The sequence below is a fragment of the Hemiscyllium ocellatum genome, chromosome 30 (genome assembly GCF_020745735.1).
Source record: "Hemiscyllium ocellatum isolate sHemOce1 chromosome 30, sHemOce1.pat.X.cur, whole genome shotgun sequence".
Lineage (NCBI taxonomy): Eukaryota > Metazoa > Chordata > Chondrichthyes > Orectolobiformes > Hemiscylliidae > Hemiscyllium > Hemiscyllium ocellatum.
This window is the reverse complement of record NC_083430.1, coordinates 3,280,109-3,301,857: the sequence shown is the minus strand read 5'-3', so window position 1 is coordinate 3,301,857 and position 21,749 is coordinate 3,280,109. Positions and strand designations below refer to the sequence as shown.

General features: G+C 44.6%; 1 protein-coding gene across 1 annotated transcript in view; it reads right to left on the bottom strand.

The window, feature by feature from the left end:
• The window catches only part of LOC132830108 (cytosolic 5'-nucleotidase 1A-like), a 40,988-nt gene extending 36,278 nt beyond the window's left edge, over positions 1-4,710 (bottom strand). Inside the window, exons 1-2 of the mRNA XM_060847586.1 lie at positions 4,624-4,710; positions 3,745-3,912 (exon numbers count right to left, since the gene is read on the bottom strand). Coding sequence (XP_060703569.1) covers positions 3,745-3,912; positions 4,624-4,695 — 240 coding nt within the window. The 5' untranslated portion in view covers positions 4,696-4,710. The remainder of the gene's footprint in view (positions 1-3,744; positions 3,913-4,623) is intronic.
• Positions 4,711-21,749: the final 17,039 nt, after the last annotated feature.

The window sequence follows — 21,749 nt, the reverse complement described above, 5'->3', positions numbered from 1 at the left end:
ATATAAACCAACATTTTCCTAGCTACCATCGGTCCTGAGGAAGGGTTACCGGACCTGAAACATTAACACTGATTTCTCTTCACAGGTGCTGCCAGACCTGCTGAGATTCTTCAATGGTTTCTGTTTTTGTTCCTGATTTACAGCATCTGCAGTTGTTTCCATTTTTATTTCTCTATAAACAGATTTTGAAAGCAGCAGTTTTAGTGGGTAGGCTCCAGAGGACAGTCTTCAGGCAGATGGAAGATGGACCAGAAGAGGAGGAGGAAGATCAAGGGAAGAGTTCCTTAGCACCTCAACTAGAGGGCAGAATTCTGCTCCCACCACTTTATTGCCACACTGAAACGTTCCACACTAGCAGCCTGCTTGTCCTCTGGTTTCCCCAACTAACAGTTGTACACTTTCTTTATCTAATTAACACAGAACATGGAACAGCACAGTACAGAAACAGGCCCTTCGGCCCATCGTGTCTGTGCCGGCCACAATGCCATTCTAAACTAATTCCATCTGCTTGCTTGTGGTCCATATCCCTCTGATCTCTGCCTGTTGCTTGTGCATATCTAAATGCCTCTTAACCTTTCCGGTCATATCTGCTTCAACCACCTCTTCTGGCAGCACATTCCAGGAACATTGTGTCTTGTGTGGGGAAAAAAAAACTCGCCTCAAACGTCTTCTTTAACACTGTCCCATTCTCTCTGTAAAACTATGCCCCTTTGTTTTTGATATTTTCACACCTTGGGAAAAAGATTACGAATATTTACCCTGTCCATACCACTCATCATTTTATAGACTTCTATATCAGGTCATCCCTCAGCCTTTGACACTTGAAAACAATCCAAGCTTGTCAAATCTCTCTTTATAGCTAATAAGACTCCAATCCAGGAAACATCCTGGTAAACCCTATTTGCAGATTTTCCAAAACTTCCACATTGTTTCAAAAGTGTGATGATCAGAACTGCACATGATACTTCACGAATGGATTAGACTTACAGTGTGGAAACATGCCCTTCGGCCCAACAAGTCCACACTGACCCACCGAAGTGAAACCCACCCATACCCCTACATTTACCCCTACCTAACACTACAGGCAATTTAGCATGGCCAATTCACCTGACCCGCACATCTTTGGACTGTGGGAGGAAACCGGAGCACCCGGAGGAAACCCACGCAGACACGGGGAGAACGTGCAAACGCCACACAGTCAGTCGCCTGAGTCGGGAATTGAACCCCGGTCTCAGGCGCTGTGAGGCAGCAGTGCTAACCAAAGCACGAATGGTCTGCTCAAAGTCTTGGATTATGTCTAAATCACTGCTTCTAAACAAACTTAATAAATTAACAATAAATTCTTACCAATCTTTGGTATCGGTGAGCACAAACCCTGAATATCAATAAGATTAACAGGAGCCAAGGGGTTTTGTATTCAGATGAAGCATTGCATAGCAACAAGTAGTTGATTGGTCGATGGAGTAGTGAGCAGTTATTGATGACAAGAACATTTTGTTTCCCAACAATTGTGTGATTGGTTCTCAACTAACTGAGCAGTTTAGAACTGGAAACAAACTACAGAGGTGTTTTGACCTTCATCAAGACAGGAGCTCCATCTAAACTCTAAACTAGTTGAACCAGGAACATTCCTCATCACAATGGATGTTTCAGCACTCTACACCAGCATCTCACACAATGACAGCATCAACCTCAGTACTCAATACCAACAACTGCCAATCTCCCAGCACCGTCCTTCAACTCATCTGCTTTATCTTCGATCACCTTTGGCAACCAGTTCTTCATCCAGCCACACGGAACAGCCATGGAGACCAAATTTGCACCCCAATATGCCAACATTTTCATGCACAGGTTCGAACAAGACTTCTTCTCTACACAGGACCTCCAACCAACACTATACACCAGGTATATTGACGACATTTTCTTCCTCTGGAACCACGGTGAGGAGTCACTGAAACAACTACACTGTGGTTTCATCCCACCATCAACTCACCAGGGACTACTGTCTACTATCTGTCTCATTATGGGACACATGCATCTCCATCAAGGTTGGGCACCTCAGCACCTTACTCTACCATAAATGCACAAATAACCTCATGATGCTACACTTCTCCAGCTTCCACCCAAAACATATTAAAACAGCTATTCCCTATGGACAAGCCTCTGCATATATAGGATCTGTTGAGATAAGGCGGAACGTGACAGGCACCTGGAAGTACTCAAGGATGCTGTCACATCCTCAACTCATCGATCACCAGTTCCAACGTGCCACAGCAAGGAACTGTGATGACCTCCTCAGGACTCAGACGTGAGCTACACCCAACAAGGTACCCTTTGTAGTCCAGTACTTCCCAGGAAAAACTATGCCATGTTCTTCATGGCCTGCAACACGTTATCAGTGATGATGAGCATCTCACCAAGACCTTTCCTACACCTCCACTTCTCGCCTCTAAACAACCAGCAAACCTCAAACAGATCATTGTTCTCAGCAAACTGCCCGACTTTCAGGACAACCCTGCCATGGCAGATGTTGCAAAAAATGCCAGAGTGTGGACACAGATACCACCATTTACATGGCAGGTACTCATGCAACTTAGCCAAAATTGTCTAACTCATACATTGCAGGCAAGGATGCCCTGTGACATGGTACATTGGTGAGACCGAGCAAAGTCTACAGCAATGGATGAATAGGCACCGCACAACAATCAATAGACAGGAGTGTTCCCTCCCAGTTGGAGAACACTTCAGTGGTCTGGGACATTCAACCTCGGACCTTCGGGTGACCGTCTGCCAAGGCGAATTTTGGGGCAGGCAACAACGAAAAGTGGCCAAGCAGAGGCTGTTAGCCAAGTTCTGCACCCATTGGGACGGCCTCAACCGGGACCTTGGGTTCATGTCACACTACAGATGACCCCATTGCACTATACACACACACAGACAGACAGACAGACACACTCCTATACACACACACTGCGTAATTTATAAACTCTTTAATTTTTGTGACAATTCCAGAAAAAACAGGGCTTGATTTCGCAATGAGGTTTAACATCATCACAGGAATCAGTGCTGGGTCTGCAACTGCCTACAATTTATAAAAGACTTGGATGAAGGGATTGAGGGTATGATTGTTAAATTTGTTGATGACACAAAGGTAAGTAAGAAAGTAAGTTGTGTAGATCTCAAGGAAGTTACAGAAGGATATGGACAGGTTATATAAGAGGGTAAAGATCTGGCAAATGGAATATAATGTGATAAAATGTGAAATTGTCAATTTTGGTGGGAAGCATAAAAAAACCATATGTTATCTAAATTGTTGGGGAATTACAGAACTCTGAGATACAGAATAATATGCAAAACCATGAAATTGCAAATAGTTAGTATGCATGTATAGCAAGTAATTAGGAGAGCTGATAGAATGTTATTGTTTATTATGGGGTGAACAGAATACAAAATTAGTGAAGTTATGCTTCTCCTATTCAGTTGGAGTACTTAGTACAGTATTAAGCTCCCTGTTTGATGAATGATGTACTGTACATGTGTTGGAGGCAGCTCACTAAGGTTTATCAGACCCGTACCTAAATTGGGCGGGTTACTCATACTTACATCACACGTGCTTATGACCATCGACATATCCAGAACATACCCACTGCCCGTACTGATCCCTGTTAATGGTATAATGCATGCTCTGGGCAATCGCTGTAGTGAGGGCTAATGGTTACTGATGATTGAACTTTTCCATCCTACCTGTACAAAGGGGAAAGCGGCACCTGGTGCAAAAGGCTCATTCTCATGTTCCACTTGATATCGGACATAGGCTTCCACCCCGTCCTTATGGAAGATCTTTGTCTCCTCCTCCATGTTAAATAAAGCCCGTGATGAGACCGCGATGGTTGTAGCATACTGTGAGCTCGGCTGTAGAGTAATGGCAGTGGTAAAACTATCAGACACTGGGAAACCAGGATCTGAATAGCAGGAGATAGACTTGATTCACTCTTTTACAATCTCATATTTTGAGTCATTCAGAAATATCACTTTGCCCCTCATTCCTAAAATAATTGTTCACCTCTTATTTTTCTGCATTTAAGACAGTCTGCATTAGCTCTTGCTCTTCATTCTCTTTTCCAGATCTCTCTCTACTGCCTTGTAGACCGATTTCTCTTCTTCTGATTTTCTCCCTCTTATTCTAAAACTCTGATCTCTGGCCAGATCGCTATTTCCTTCTCTTTCCATGTTATTCTGTTTTTTTGTTTGGGGGGGGGGGGGGGGTTGCCCCTTTTCTCCTAAGCTTTACAGTATCACAGCACTGAAGGAGGCTATTTGACCCATCGAGCGGGCTCTAGCTTGAAGAGTAATCCTATCAGGACAGTGAGAGGCCCGGGCCCCCCTTCTTAAAATATTAATTTCACATTTATAACTGTGAAAGGAATACAAGGATGAAGAGACGCCACTCAATCCGTCAGCTTCCATTCTCCTGCCTGTTAGAATCTATGTGTCAGCTGATCTCTTCCTCCCTCTCTCTGTGTACCGCGGCTTGTCCGGGATACCGGCCCGATCCTATTTCCGGGGTCTCCCAGCCCCACTCCGGGCCGCAGCCTTCCCCCAGTCCCCCGACCACACATTTACCGTTCGTGGCTTCTTCTTTGGGGACAGGTTAGTGACAACGGCCGGAGCCGCGCTTTCTACAGCCGGCTCCATACAGGGGTCTGCGGCACTGACCAAACACCGACCGGGGAGAGGAAACTGAGCAGCTCAAGAGGTGAGATAGACACCGCTATAAATAAATAACAGGGAGGGACTGCAGCCTGAGAAGGCAGAGAGATGGCTGAGGGGGGAAAATAAGAGAAAGCATTTGGTAAGACGCAACACAAGGGGATTTTGTATCAAATAAGTGTTTAAGTTGGGGGGTGGGAAATACTGAATGAATAGGGCATTCTCATGTTGATGGGTGTCAGTAAGCTCCTGTGATTTCCATCCTATTTAAGTGAGTGCCATGGGAAGGTTGGTGCTGTGAAATGGTGAGGTGGACGCCAAGAAGCTGGAAGAGCAACACTGGGACAGTGTGACACCTCAAAAATGTGAACATTATCAACAAAAACATGATGGAGTATACGTTTTGAGTAATGACACTGGGAATTGGAGTTCCAGAGATGTACAGCTTGGAAATAGACCCTCTCAGTCCAACACGTCCACGCCAATCAGATATCCTAAATTAATCGAGTCCCATTTTGCCCATATCCCTCTGAGTCCTTAAGAAAAACATGGATTACAAAGGTCCCAGCAAATTCAAATCATTAGGACTTAGTTCCTTCAGTGTCCTTGGGTCAAAATCAGGAAACTCCCCAACAGTACTGTGGGTGTCCTAAAGACTGCACTTGTTCAACCAAGGCAGCTCACTACCACCTTCTGCTGGCTGGTTAGAGATGGACAAGCAATGCTGGCCTAGCCAGTGAAGCCTACATTGCATGGTTTGGAGAAGCCAGTGTTGGACCAGGGTGGATAAAATTTAAAAAATCACACAACCCCAGGTAATAGGCCAACAGGTTTATTTAGAAGCACTAGTTTTCAAAGTGCTGCTTCTTCATCAGGTGGTTGTGAAGCAGAAACATAAGACAGAATTTATAGCAAAAGATTACAGTGATACAATAATACATTGAACAAGCAGATTGTTAAATCATTCTAGAATGGATTTGCTGATTTTGGTTCTTTAATATTTTAAGTTAAAACTTCTTTTAAGTCACATTCTCAAGATAACTTAAGGTTTTATAACAAAAGGTGACATCTTAGCACAGACAATGCCTTAAAGGTTAGAGGCTGTCTGTATCCCAGTCTTGAATCAGACTGGTTCCATTTCCAAAGTGGATTTTATGAATATTTTATAGATTGCCTGCCAACATTGACTGCTTGCAGTTCTGCATTTTTCACTTAAAAGTTCAGGGGTATGCTTGCACATTTACAGAACACCTCCAGTCAATAGTCACCCAATCTGCATTTGGTTTCTGCAATGTAGAGTAGGCCACATTGGGTGGAGTGAATACAACACAAAATTGGAGGAGGTGCAGGTGAAATGCTGCTACATCTGGAAAGGCTCTATAGGGCTATGGATGGTGAGCAGGGAGGTGGTGAACCTTCTATGGTTACATGGGAAGATGTCATTGGAAGGAGGCATGGTGTTGCTGGTCGAGGAATGAATTAGGGTGTCCCAGAGGGGATGACCTCTGCGAAATGCAGACAGGGCGAGTGAGGGAGAGATGTGTTTCATGGTGGCGTTTCAATTGAGTTGTGTGAAGTGGCGAGGAACAATGCTTTGGATGCGGAGGGAAAAATGAGAACAGTAGGAACCCAATCAGCTGTTGTGAGTGATAGGAAGGGACAAGGGTGGAAGCACAGGTCTTAGGCCTGTAACCAGGAAACCAAAAGCCTCCAAAAGAATGTAGTGTAAATTTTAATTCTTGTAATTAAATGAAACAGAAATGCAGGTCCAGATGATGTGTTGTACCTGCATGATGTGGGAGCTGCTGGACCCTATTGTGATTCATAGTGACCAAAACTGTAACCAGTGGTGGTTGCTCGAGGAACTCTGGCTCAGAGTTGATGCGCTGGAATCTGAGCTTCGAACACCGCAACACAACAGGGAGGAGAAAGGTTAACCTACGGGGTGTGACTGCCCTCAGATAAGTACTTCAAGCATGGCTACTGGTTAGGGAAAGGAAGTTGAGAGTAAAAGTGAGGCAGTTGAGATATCCTGCATTTAACAATAAAAGACCCTCAGCCTTTGACCTTGTTCAACAAGTATGAGGTACTTGCTCCCTGTATGGATGAGGAAATGGCCTGTCGGAAGTATAGTCGAGAGGGTCGTGCTGGAAAAGCACAACCGGTCAGGCAGCATCTGAGGAGGAGCAGGAGCATCAGTGTTTCGGGCAAAAACCCTTCATCAGACTCAAATTAGGGAAATCATTAGAAAATAATTGGAGTAACAGGATTAATCAACACTTGGAAAGGCAGGGATTGATCAGAGATAGAACAGATTTGTCAGAAGGAAATCTTGCCTGACTAATTTAGTTGAAATTTTTGAAAGGGTGGCCAAAGATGTTGATGAGGATAGTGCAGTTGATGTGATTTATGTGGACTTTGACAAGGTTGAATATGGAAGGCAGGTCCAAAAGATCCCAGGAAATTTGCAAACTGGATCCAAAATTGGCTTACAAGTAAGAGGCAAAGGGTGATGGTGGAGGGTTCTTTTTGTGATTGGAAGCCTGGGACCAGTAGTGTACCACAAAGTTTGATGCTGGGACCCTTGGTGTTTGTTATTTACACCAATGACTTGTATATGAATGTACAGAGTATAATTAATAAGCTGCACATGGCACCAAATTAGACCAGAAGATGCAGGAGCAGAAGTAGGCCTTTCAGTCATGGCTGATACGTTTCTCAACCCCAATCTCCTGCCTTCTCCTCTCAATCCTTGATCCCCTTATGAAGCAAAACCTATCTAAGTCTGTCTTAAATACAGTCAATGACTTGGACTCTTGTGACAATATGTTCCATGGATTAACCATTATCTGGCTGAAGAAATTCCTCCTTATTGCGGTTACAAACAGTCATCCTTTACTCTGAGGCCGAATCCTTGGGTCCTAGTCTGTCCTACTAATGGAAATATCTTCTCCAAGTCCAGTCTATACAGGGCTGTCAGCAATCTGTAAGTTTGAATCAGACTCCCCCTTCATCCTTCTAAATGTCACTGCGGATAGATCGAGAGTCCTGAACCGCTCCTGATAAGAAATCCCCTGCATCCTCTGGACCCCCTCTAAGGCCAGCAGATCCTTCCTTATATATGGGGCCCAAAACTGTTCACAATATTCCAAACATGGTCAGACCAGAATCTCATACAGCCTCAGCAGTATATAAAACATAGAACAGTACAGTGCAGTACAGCACAACTCTACCGACCTTTGCTCTTCTATTCCAGTCTTCTCAAAAATAAATGCTAAAGTTGAACTTGCCTTCCATACTGCATGATAACCATAAGAGAATCCTGAACTAGGACTCCCAACTCCTCTATTCTTCCCACCAAAGTACTTAACCTCTCACTTTCCCACGTTGTACTCCAACAGCCATTTCTTTGCCCACTATTCCAGCCTGTCCAAGTCCTTCTGGAGCCTCCTTGCTTCTGCAACATTACCACTCCCTCTACATATCTTTGTATCATCTGCAAACTTAGCAACAATGCGCTTAGTACCTTTGTCCTGATTATTAATGTATAATATAGTCCTGTCACTGATCCCTGAGGAACTTCACTAGTCTGTCAGTAGCCTACTGAAAAAGACTCCTTTATCTCTGCCTTCTCCCAGTCAGCCAATCCTCTATTCATACTCTTATCTATTTGCAGCTTCCTCTGGGGCACCTTGTCAAAGACCTTCTGGAAATCCAAATCAATCATGTCCACTGGCTCTCCTTTGTCTAACTTGTTTGTTATCTCCTCAAAGAATTCTAATTAATTTGTCAGGCATGACCTCTCCTTGATGAAGTTGTGCTTACTTAACCCTGTATTACTATTTACTTCCAAGTATTTATATCAAAGAAAAACAATTAAATTTCAGAGCTGACCTTGGAGAGACTCCTGATGAAGGGCTTTTGCCTGAAATGTTGATTTTCCTGCTCCTTGGATGATTTCTGACCTCCTGTGCTTTTCCAGCACCACTCTAATCTAGACTCTGATTTCCAGCATCTGCAGTCCTCACTTTTGCCTCAGTATTAGAACTACCTCACAGCTGGGAGTGTCTGGATTTCATGGATGGGCTAAGTGTTTGGACTTGTAAAATTTATAAATCTTAGTGTTTTTTGTTTGTTGACCTATGATAGTACAAAGGCTGTGGGTATGTTTTAAATGCTTTGCTGAGATCTGTTTCTTAATTAAATCTTTAAAAATATAAAACCTTTGTCCTCTAGTTATCCTAGAGCAGTAAGACTGTGCTCTTTTCTAGGTCTGTAGATTAAGGTGCCTTGAGTAGAGCGATGTGCTCTTCCTGTCGCATGTGGGACTTTAGGGGGAATTTCAGTATTACTGATGATTGTGTGCGCCGGAAGTGAATTTGGTTGTGAATCCTATCAGATTGCGTGGAAATTAAAGGCAATGAGAAATTTACAGGAACCAGGGTGTGTGATAGATGGCAGTTTCAGGAAAGTAGAACATCTGCAGATACAGTCAGGTGGATGGGTTACCTCGAGGGAAGTGGGGGGAGGGGGGGGTTTAGGTAGGCAGATAGTGCAGGAATCTCCTCTGGCTATCCCCGTTTCAAAAAAGTATGCTGTTTTGGAAAATGTAGAGGGTGGTGGACTAACAAGGGAATGTAGCCAGGTTTCTGGTACTGAGGCTGGCTCTATGGAAATAAGGGGTATGTCAGGATTCAAATGATCGGTTACATTTGAGGACCGTCTAGACAAGGACACAGGAGAATCAACATTTCGGGCATGTGCCTTGCTTCAGGAATGAGGCTGGTGTGCCAAGCGGGCTGAGATAAAAGGTGGGGTGGGGGAGGGGGTGTGGAATTTGGGGGAGGAGCGCTGGGAATACGATAGGTGGAAGGAGGTGAGGGTGAGGGCGGAGAGGTCAGAAAGAAGATTGCAGGTGAAAAGGGCGCTGCTGAATCCGGGGGTTGGGACTGAGATAAGGTGGGGGAGGGGAAATGAGGAGGCTGGAGAAATCCAGTCCCTATACACTTCCATCTACCATCATGAAGGCCTCCAAACCCTCCACTTCTTCCTCTACCGCTGACCCAACCAGTACCCTTCCACTGACATGCTCCTTCGATTGACTGAACTGGTCCTCACTCTTAACAACTTCTCTTTCCAATCCTCCCACTTCCTCCAAACCAAAGGAGTAGACATGGGCACCCGCATGGGCACCACCTATGCCTGCCTCTTTGTCAGATATGTGGAACAGTCCATCTTCCGCAGCTACACTGGCACCATCCCCCACCTTTTTCTCCGCTATACGGATGATTGTATTGGCACTACCTCATGCTCCCACGAGGAGGTTGAACAGTTCATCCACTTTACTAACACCTTCCACCCCGACCTCAAATTTTCCTGGACCGTCTCAAACTCCTCCGTCCCCTTCCTAGACCTCTCCATTTCTATCTTGGGCGACCGAGACATTTACTACAAACCGACCAACTCCCACAGCTACCTAGATTACACCTCTTCCCACCCTGCCTCCCTGTAAAAATGTCATCCCATATTCCCAATTCCTTCGCTTCCGCCGCATCTGCTCCCAGGAGGACCAATTCCACTACCGAACAGCCCAAATGGCCTCCTTCTTCAAAGACTGCAACTTCCCCTCCGATGTAGTCGACAGTGCTCTCCATCGCATGTCCTCCACTTCCCACACCTCGCCCTTGAACCCCACCCCTCCAATTGCCACCAGGACAGAACCCCACCGGTCCTCACCTTCCACCCCACCAACCTCCAGATACATCGTATCATCCTTCATCATTTCCACTACCTCCAAACAGACCCCTCCACCAAGGATATATTTCCCTCCCCACCCCTATCAGTGTTCTGGAGAGACCACTCCCTCCGCGACTCCCTCGTCAGGTCCACACCCCCCACCAACCCAACCTCCACTCCCGGCACCTTCTCCTGCAACCGCAAGAAGTGCAAAGCTTGTGCCCACACCTCCCCCCTCACCTCCCTCCAAGGCCCCAATGGATCCATCCATATCCGTCGCAAATTCACCTGCACCTCCGCACACATCATTTACTGTATCTGCTGCAACCAATGTGGTCTCCTCTACATTGGGGAGACGGGCCGCCTACTTGCGGAATGTTTCAGGGAATACCTCTGGGATACCTGCACCAACCAACCCAACTGCCTCGTGGCTGAACACCAACTCCCCCTCCCACTCTGCCAAGGACATACAGGTTCTTGGTCTTCTCTATTGCCAGACCATGGCCACATGATGCCTGGAGGAAGAGTGCCTCATCTTCTGCCTAGGACCATCCAACCACATGGGATGAATGTAGATTTCTTCAGCTTCCTCATTTCCCCTCCCCCCACCTTATCTCAGTCCCAATCCCTGGATTCAGCACCACCCTCTTGACCTGCAATCTTCTTCCTGACCTCTCCGCCCCCACCCCCTCTCTGGCTTATCACCCTCACCCTCGCCTGCTTCCACTATCATATTCCCAGCGCCCCCCCCCCCCCCCCCCCCCCCCCACCTTTTATCTCTCAGCCCACTTGGCACACCAGCCTCATTCCTGAAGAATGGCTTATGCCCGAAACATCGATTCTCCTGCTCCTCGGATGCTGCCTGGCCTGCTGTGCTTTTCCAGCACTACACTTTTCAACTCTGGTCTCCAGCACCTGCAGTACTTTCTCCTAGACAGGCATTCCTGTGGCTGATAGGGAGACATTAGAATGGTGCCAGGGTCAAAGATATCTTGGAAAAGGTGCACAATATTCTCCTTGGGAGAGTGACCAGCAGGAGGTCATTGTAAACATGAGTATCAAAGCCATGGAGTCATACAGTCATAACGTAATACAGCATGTAAACAGGCCTTTTGGCCCAAACTGGTCTGTGCTGACCAGGGTACCCAATCAGCTAGTTCCAATTGTCTGCATTTTGTCCATATCCCTCTAACCCCTTCTCATCCATATACCTATCCAAACGTTTTAAAAATGTTACTATTGTACCTGTCTCAACCACTTTCTGTGGTCGGTCATTCCATATAAGCATTAGTGTCTGCCTGAAGAGGTTGTTCCTCAGGTCCTTCTTAAATCTTTCCCCTCTCATCTTAAACCTATGCCATCTAGTTTTTAATTCCGTATCCCTGGGAAAAAGACTGTGTGTAAGAGAGGTCTTTGTTTTTTTTTGGATAAAATTGAACTCCAGTTGTTTGTTTCCTTGTTATGCAACTATACAAAACCAAACTTTGTTTCTGACTATGTATATATAGAAAGAGATTTTGTTATGAATAAAGTATATTTTGGAATAAAAACAAATTTTGTGAGAAGTTAGTTCAGTCACCACAGCTGAACAATTGATTAAGGAAGAAACCCACCCTTTATAATAAATAGGAGGACGAGCATCCAATAGAGGGCGACAGAGAGACATGGCTGAGGAGCATTCTGGGAGAAGTCAGCTCATTCGTCATGACTGAACAGTGAACCAAAGAAGAATCTGGTGTCAAAGAATGGTAAACCCTAAAAATTACATCACTGTAGTGTTTCCATCTTTTCCTCTTTCTCTGAAAAAAAAACTAAAAATGAGCAAGAAATTGGGAGAGGTTGTTCGAAGTTTGTTGGAGTCAAGAAGGCATTTAGAGCCATAGAGATGAACAGCACAGAAACTGTTGGTCCAACTCGTCCATACTGACCTGATATCCTAACCTAAAATGGATCCATTTGCCAGCACTTGGCCGTTATTCCTCGAAACCCTTCCTATTCATATACCCATCTGGATGCCTCTTAAATGTTGCATTTGTACCAGCCTGCACCACTTCCTCTACTAGCTCATTCCATACATGCATCATCCTGTGTGTGAAAAAGTTGCCCCTTATGTCCTTTTTCTATTTCCCCTTTCACCCTAAACCTATACCCTCTAGTTCTGAGTTCCCCCACTCCAGGGAAAAGATCTTGTCTATTTATCCTATCCATGCCCCTCTTGATATTATGAACTTCTATAAAGTCACCCCTTGGCCTGTTTGTACAGATTGCTTGTAATTTAAGTAATCGGTTAATTGGAAATTACCAACAAAATAGTTTAAGTGGGGCTGCTGTGTGGTGGAAGTGCCACTGGGTGTTATACTAGACTTCAGTGAGTAATGTGGGCATCAGAAATGCAATGTAAGATTCTTTTATCTTTCTTAGTGTAAGGGGTAGAGATGGCAGTTAGGGCTGTGGCGTGCTCCTCCTGCCAGATGTGGGAGATCAGGGTGCAGTTTAGTGTTCCTGATGACTATGTCTGCAGGAAGTGTGACCAGCTGCAGCTTCTCACAGACTGCGTTGTTTGGTTGATGCTGTGGTCTGACTGAGGACTGTATGGGGGCAGACAGTAAGATATACACTAGTTAGAGGGAAGTGGTCACACCACAGATAGATGGATGACTGTCAGAAGAGGCAGGCAGAGAATCCAGGACTCTGCTGTGGCTATTCCCCTCTCCAACAGATATACTGTTTTGGATACTGTTGTGGGGGAATAGCCTCTCCGGTCATATAACAACAGAAGCCAGGCCTGTGGCACCACAATTTGCTTTGTCGGAGACCGTAGTTGGACAAAGTCCAAGCGAGCAATAGTGTTCAGAGACCTGCTAGTTAGGGGCACAGACAGGTGTTTCTGGTGCTGTGTTGCCTCCCTGATGCCAGGGTAATCTGAGTGGTTGCCTGAAATTCTTAGGGAGGAGGGTGAGCAGCCAGAACTTGTGGTGCAACCTGGTACCAATGAAATAGGTAGAAAGAGGGATGAGTTCCTGCAGAGTGAATACAGAGAGTTAACAAACAGACTGAAAATCAAGGCCTCAAGGATAGCCATGTCTGAATTCCTAACCATGCCACGTGCTAGTAAGACAATGAAGAGAAGGATAAAATAGGTGGCTAAGCAGCTGGTACAGTGGCAGGGTTTCAGGTTCTTAGATCATTGCGAGCTCTTCTGGACAGGGCTGACCTGCAAAAGAGGGATGGGTTGTCTCTAACCTGTAGGGAAGCAATGCCCTTGCAGGGGAGGTTCGCAATTGCTACTTGGGAGGTTTTACGCTGGGGTGGGAACGATAGCAGCAGGTCAGCAAGTGGAGGGATTGAGGGGAAGGTTAATTTTAAGACCAATAAGTTAGAAAAGAAGGACAGTCAGAGACTGGTAAATGAATATGAATGGTATTAATGGGCTGAAATGGGTTTATTTCAATACAAGGATTATTATAGGCAAGACAGATGAGCCTAGAGCCTGGATCAGTGCATGGGACTATGATGTTGTGGCCATTGCAGAGACTTGGTTAAGAGAGGGACAGGATTGGCTCCTCAACTTTCCAGGGTTCACTGTTTTAGACAAGGTAGAGAGGAAGGTAAGAGAGGTGGAAGAGTTCCATGACTAATCAGGGAGAATGTCACTTCTGCACTCAGAGAACATACTGGAGGGCTCGTACACTGCGGCAATATGGGTACAGCTCAAAAATAAGATGATTGCAATCACTCCGATTAGATTATGCTATAGGTCCCCTCCAACAGCTACCGAGACATTGAGCAACAAATATGTAGATAGATGACTACATATTGAGTAGAATTCCATTCGATCAAGAGGCTCAGACAGGGAAGAATTTGTAAGTGGATCAAAGAGGGCTTCTTAGAACAGTAGATGGATAGACCAACTCAAGGAAGGGAACTTATATTGGCTATTGAGCCCAGCCAGGTGATTGGCCTTTCAGTGAGAGAGCATTTTGGAACCAGTGATCACAACTCCTTAAGTTTTAACATAGTTATGAATAAGGATAAGTCAGGACTTTGTGAAAAGACACCAAATTGGGGGAGAGCAAAATATGTCAGTATTAGGCAGGAACTAGATAACGTTAATTAGGATGAGCTTTAATTGGCAAGTCCATATTTGAAAGAGAGGCAGAAGGTCATAGAAACAGGCCCTTTGGCCCAAACTGGACCATGCTGACCATAGTGCCAACTCAGCTGGTTCTAATTGCCCACATTTAGTCCATATCCCCCTAAACCCTTCCCATCCATGTACCTATTCAAATGATTTTAAAAATGTTGCTACTGTACCTGCCTCAACCATTTTTTCTGGCAGCCTAAACTGTATACAAACCATGCTCTTTGTGAATAAATTGTCCCTCAGGTCCTTCCTAAATCTTTCCCCTCTCTTCTTAAACATATGCCCTCTAGTTTTCAATTCCCCATCCCTGGGAAAAAGACTATATGTGTTCATCCTATCTATGTCCCTCAATTTTATACACCTCAACAAGATCACCCCTCATTCTCCTACATTCCAAGGAATAAAGTTCTATCCTCGCCAGCCTCTCCCTATAACTCAGGCCTACTATTTCTGGTAACATCCTTGTGTTCGTTGAGGTCTTTCCAGTTTAACCATGTCCGCAGGAAGTATGTTTAGTTGCAACCAAAACTCCAAATGCGTCTCACCAATGACGTATACAATTGGTGGGTGGCACGGTGGCACAGTGGTTAGCACTGCTGCCTCACAGTGCCAGAGACCCGGGTTCAATTCCCACCACAGGCGACTGTGTGGAGTTTGCACGTTCTCCCTGTGTCTGCGTGGGTTTCCTCCAGTTTCCTCCCACAGTCCAAAGATGTGCGGGTCAGGTGAATTGGCCATGCTAAATTGCCCGTAGTGTTAGGTAAGGGGTAAATGTAGGGTTATGGGTGGGTTGCGCTTCGGTGGGTTGGTGTGGACTTGTTGGGCCAAAGAGCATGTTTCCACACTGTAGGTAATCTAATCTAACAATTGTACTATAACTTCCCAACTCCTGTATTCAGTACCTTGACCAATGAACGCTAACATGTTAAATGCCTTCCTCACCACCCTGTCTACTTGTGATGCTGCTTTAAAAAAAACCATGTACTTGTACTTGTAGGTCCCTCTGTTCCACAACACTTCTCAAGACTTCTCTGGTGCTGGAAAAGCACAGCAGTTCAGGCAGCATCCGAGGAGCAGTAAAATCGATGTTTCGGGCAAAAGCCCTTCATCAGCAATACAGGCAGAGTGCCTGAAGGGTGGGGAGAGAGCGTATAAGTCCTCCCCTGGTTTGACTTTCCAAAGTGCAACATCTCACATTTTGTCTGCCTTGGATTGCATTTGCCACTCCTCAGTCCACTTCACCATCTGATCAGGATCCCTCTGTAATTTTTGATAACCTCCTCACTATTAACAATATCTCATTTTGTATCATCTGCAAACTTACTAATCATGCCTTGTACATTCACATTTAGATCATTTATGAAAATAAGAAATAATAAAGATCCTAGAATGAGCCTGGTGGCACACCACTAGTCACAGGCCTCCAGTCTGAGAAACAATCTTTAACCATCACCCTCTGTTTCCTATCGTCAAGCCAATTTTGGTTCCAATTAGCTAGCTCTCCCTGGATCCCATACAACACAATCGTTGTGACTAACCTGCTGTGTGGGACCTTGTCAAAGGCTTTACTAAAGTCTATATAGACAACATCCAGTGTCCTGAAGAAGGGCTTATGCCCGAAACATAGATTTTCCTGCTCCTTGGATGCTGCCTGACTTGCTGCGCTTTTCCAGCAACACATTTTTCAACATCCACTGTCCTACACTCACCTTACCTCTTGGTTACCTCTTCGAAAAACTCCAAATGATTTGTTTCACACACAAATCCATGCAGACTATTCCTAATCAGACCTTTAGTATCAAAATGTTGGTTGATCCTGACCCTCAGTATCCTCTCCAACAACTGTTGTCAGGCTCACTCACCTGTAGTTCCCTGGCTTGTCTTTGCTACCTTTCCTAAACAAAGGAACAACATTAGCCATCCTCTAGTCTTCTATAACTTCACCTGTGGGTAAAGATGAAGCAAAAATCTCTGCAAGGGCCTCTGTCATTTCTTGCCTAGCCTCCCACAGCATCTCCTCTCTAGTCCAATGCATCCCCATTTGTATCCCTTATTTCCTTAGCCTCCATAAATGTGACCCTCAGTAAACATTGAGGAGAAATATTAATTAAAAATCACCCCCTCTCCTGTGGCTCCACACGTGGATGGCCATGCTGATTTTTAAGGGGATTGATTCTCTACCTAGCCACCCTTTCACTCTTAATAGAGCTATAAAACCTCTTGGGATTATCCTTAACCTTATCTGCCAGATCCATCTCATACCCTCTTTTTGCTCCTACACATTTTATACTCATCTAGGGTTCCACTTGAGCCTGGTTGCTCAAACCCATATATGCTTTCTTCTTTTTCCTGATCAGAGTCTCAATATTCTTCGTCAGCCAGGGAACCTTTCACCCGAACAGGAACGAAATGTCCGCGGACTCTTGATATCATACTTTTAAAAGCCTTCCATTTCCTTTTCCTTCAAACAGACTCAACTCAACTGACCTCTGCTAGATGCTACCTCTTGGCCCCAAAATTGTCCCTTCTCCAGTTTAGCACTTTAACCTGTGGACCAGTTCTGTCTTTATTCATAATTAAGCTAAAATAAAGAGAGTTATGGTCACTGGACGCAGAGTGCACTCCGACTGAGATCACTTTTGCCTGCTTCAGTCACTTGCTCAACCTCTTCTCCTAAGAGTAGGTCCAGTGTTGCACCCTTCCGAGTAGGGCTCTCTAGATACTGATTTAGGAATCTTTCTTGGACAAATTCCACTCTATTCAAGCCTTTTACAATCTGGATGGCCCAGTTAATACAGGGGAAATTAAAATCTTCAACCAATACTATTCTATTATTCCTTCAGATATCTGCAATCTGTCTGGTACTGGTTGGCTATTTGGGACTCTATAATACAGTCTCAACAGAGTGACCATCCCCTTCTTGTTTCTAAGTTCTAATCATACGGCCTCATTTGATGACCCCTTAATAACAGCATTTAGCGAGATTATTCTTATGTCCCCCCTTATCAAAAGGGCTACTCTCTCTCCTCGCTTTCTTGTATTTCTGTCACATCTGTAGCTTCTGTATCCTGGAACCCTGAGCTGCCAGTCCTGCCCTGCTCTCAGCCATGTTTCTGTCATGGCTATAATATCCCAGTCCCCAGAGCCAATCCATGCCCTGAACACATCTGCCTGACCAGTCAGGCCTCGTGCATTGAAATAAATGCACTTTAAACTAAAAGTATTTTCCTTCCCTTTACTGTGCCCTAGCTATCCTGAAAAGTAAACTTGCTCTTGATGGCTAATGTATTTTCCCCTGACTTCTTGATGGCCTGCCTGTTATTTAGAGTTCCGCCTCCCTGCCAAACTATTTTAAACTCTCTTGCGTAACACAGTAAGTAGGAAGAGAATGAGATAAGATTCTGAAGAGAGAATATAAGAAGTTAGGTGGTTAAAAAGTAGGTCCTCAAGGCGGGTCATATCAGAATCACTCCTAGTATTACGTGATAGCAAGAGTATGAATAGGAGGATCCAGCAGATGAATGCATGGCTGAGGAGAAGGTGCAGGAGGCAGGAATTTGCATTTTTGGATCATGAGACTCTCTTATGTATAAGAGACCTGTACAAGAAGGATAGGTTGCACCTGAATTGGAAGACAACCAATATCCTGGTAGGGAAATTTGTTAAGGCTGCCTAGGAGGCTTTAAATTAGTAAGGGTGGGGTATGGATGTGTGGGGAGGTGGGCAGGGAGACCATGGGGAGCCCAAAGAGATAGCGAGAAAGATATATGTCTGAGGCTGGTACAGTTGAGAAGTTGAGCAATTTTCAAGGCTGGCAACACCAATGCAGAGAATGAAAAATTCCTCTCTCTGAACTTGAAGAAGGTCTTTGACAAGGTGTCACACAGGAGGCTACTGAGTAAGATAAGGGCCTATGGTGTTAGAAGCAAGGTGCGAGCATGAATAGAGGCTGGGTTGTCTGGCAGAAAGCAGAGAGTGGGGATAAAAGGGCCCAGGACGGCAGCCAGTGACAAGTGGTGTTCCACAAGACTCATTGTTGGGACCACAACTTTTCACTTTTTATATTAACGATCTAAATGAAGGAACTGAGGGCATTCTGGCTAAGTTTGCAGATGATACAAAGATAGGTTGAGGCACAGGAAACATTGAGGACGCAGAGGGGCCGCAGAAGGATTTGGACAGGTTAGGAGAGTGGGCCAAGATGTGGTAGATGGAGTACAACGTGGGAAAGTGTGAGGTCATGCAATTTGGTAGGAAGAACAGAGGGATGGACTATTTTATAAATGGGGAGAAAATTCAGAAGTCTGAAGTGCAAAGACATTTGGGAATTCTGGTCCAGGATTCTGTCAAGGTAAATTTGCAGGTTATGTCTGTACGAGGAAGGCAAATGCAATGATGGAATTTAGTTTGAAAGAACTTGAATATAAAAGCAGGGATGTACTTCAGGGGCTCTGTAAGGCTCTGGTCAGGCCACATTTAGAGTATTGTGCACAGTTTTGGGCCCCATATTTCAGGAGGAATATACTGGCCTTGGAGCGGGCTTAGAGGAGATTCACGAGAATGGTCCCAGGAATGAAAAACATACGAGGAACGTACACTCAATGGAGTTTAGAAGGATGAGGGATTTTCTTATTCAGTTTGTGGATGGACTTTAGAGAAGGATCAAAACTTGACCTTCTCTTGGGAAATAAGGCAGGGCAAGTGACTGAGGTGTCAGTGGGGGAGCACTCTGGGGCCAGCAACCATAATTCTATTAGTTTTGGCGGAGTGGACTCGATGGGCCAAATGGCCTTACTTCCACTCCTATGTCTTATGGTTTTAAAATAGTGATGGAAAAGGATAGACTGGATCGAAAAATAAAAGTTCTAAATTGGAGGAAGGCCAATTTTGACAGTATTGGGCAAGAACTTTCAAACGTTGATTTGAAGAGGCAACTCTCGGGTAAGGGACGGTTGGAAAGTGTGAGGTCTTAAAAATGAGATACTGAGAGTAACGGGACAGTATGTTTCCATTTGTGCGAAGGGCAAGGCTGATAGGTTTTGGGAATTCTGATCTCTAGAGAAATTGAGGTTCTTGTCAAGAAAGAGAATGACGCAGGTATAGAAAGCTGGGATTGAACAAATCCTTTGAGGAGTATCAGGGCAGGAGGAGAATACTCAACAGGGATATGAGGAGGACAAAAATGAGACATGAGATAGCTTTGGAAATTGGGTTAAGGGGAATCTGAAGAGATTCTACAAATACATTAAGAGCAAAAGAGTAACTAGGGAGAGAATAGGGCCTATTAAAGATCAACAAGGCCATCTACTTATGGAATGGTGGGAGATGGGTGAGGTACTAAATGAGTATTTGGTGTCCAAATTTACCATGGAAAAGGATGTGGAAGTTAAAGAACTTGGAGAAATATAGAGTGATATCTTGAAAAGTTGCAACTTCACATATTACAGAGATGGTGGTGCTGGATGTTTTCAACTGCATTTAGGTGGATAAATGCCAGGAAACTGATCAGGTATATCCCAGAACTTTGTGGGAAGCCAGAAGTGATTGCTTGGCCCCTTGCTGAAGTATTTGTGGGTGAATGTCGGAAGACTAGAAGGCAGTTAATGTGCCATTATTTAAGAAAAATCAGGCAACTATAAACCTGTCAGCCTGACGTTAGTGGTGGGTAATATGTTGGAGGGGATTCCGAAGTACAGGATTTACGTGTCTATCACTACACTGAAACAGCTCCTGATGAATTTAAAGGACCCGTACCAACAATCAGCAGAACAAACGTCATATGCAAAATACCCTGCAAGGACTGCAACAGACATTACATTGGACAGATGGGCAGGAAACTAGCCACCAGAATACATGAGCACCAACTAGCCACCAAAGGACATGACCAACTATCACTGGTATCCATACACACAGACAAAGAGAGATACCAGTTCTACTGGGACAATGCATCCATCCTAGGACAAAAACATACACAGGATTTCCTGGAGGCGTGGCATTCAAACTGGAACTCCATTAACAAACATATCGATTTAGACCCCATTGACAAACTTCTCAGAAATAGAACCAGAAGTGATATCACCCACCACAGCAGACCAAGACAAATAAATAGCAAGCAGGACAGGACACCAGCACTTCATCGGAGGCTCACTGATAATGTTACCTAGCATGATGACGAGGCTTCTAACTAGCTCAGCAAGTAAACTTACAACCCAAACAGGATTGACATGTATTTGGAAAGGCAAGAACTGAGTAGGGATAGTCAACATGGCTCTGTGCATGGGAAATCCTGTCTGACTGACATGATTAAGTTTTTTGAAGGAGTGACTAAGGAGATTGATGAAGGCAGAGTGATGGACGTTGTCTGTATGGACTTCTGCAAGTTCAACAAGATTCCTCATGGAATCCAGGGAAAGCTAGCTATTTGGATACAAATTTAGCTTGAAGATAGGAGACAGAAGATGGTGGTGGAGGTTTGCTTTTTGCACCGGAGGCTTATGACCAGAGACGTGCTGAAAGGACTATTGTTTGTCATTTAAATAAATGATTTGGATGTGAATATAGGAAGAATGGTTTGTAAATTTGTAGATGACACCTACTCTGTGTTTCAGGTGACAAAGGAGCAGTGCTCCAAAAGCTCATGATTTCAAATAACCCTGTTGAAGTATAAGCTGGTGCCATGTGACCTCTGATTAAGGAAAAGGTAGGAACACAAGTAGATGACAGGGCTGATGGTTACCAGAAAATGAAAGGAAGAGACAGAGCAGGTGAATGTCTTATTGCAAAGGAATTACACAATAGGAAAATTGATAATAGGACAAACCTAAAGGCTTTGTCAGTGAATGCACATAGTATTCAGACTAGAATTAATGAGTTAACAGTACATACGGAAGGGTATGATTTAGTGGCAACTACTGAGATGTGATTACAAGGGGAGCAGGTTTGAGAATTAACTATCCAGGGATACTCCATGTTTCATAAGAATAGGCAGCAATGAAAAGGAGGTGATGTAGCTTTCTTAGACGAGTGATCATTGCTGTAGTGAGGAATGATTTCATCATTGGGATTCATGATGATACGTCAGTGTGGGTAGAAATAAGAAATAACATGGGAAAGAGGTCCCTGATGGTAGGCATATATCCATTCCCTAATACTAATTTCA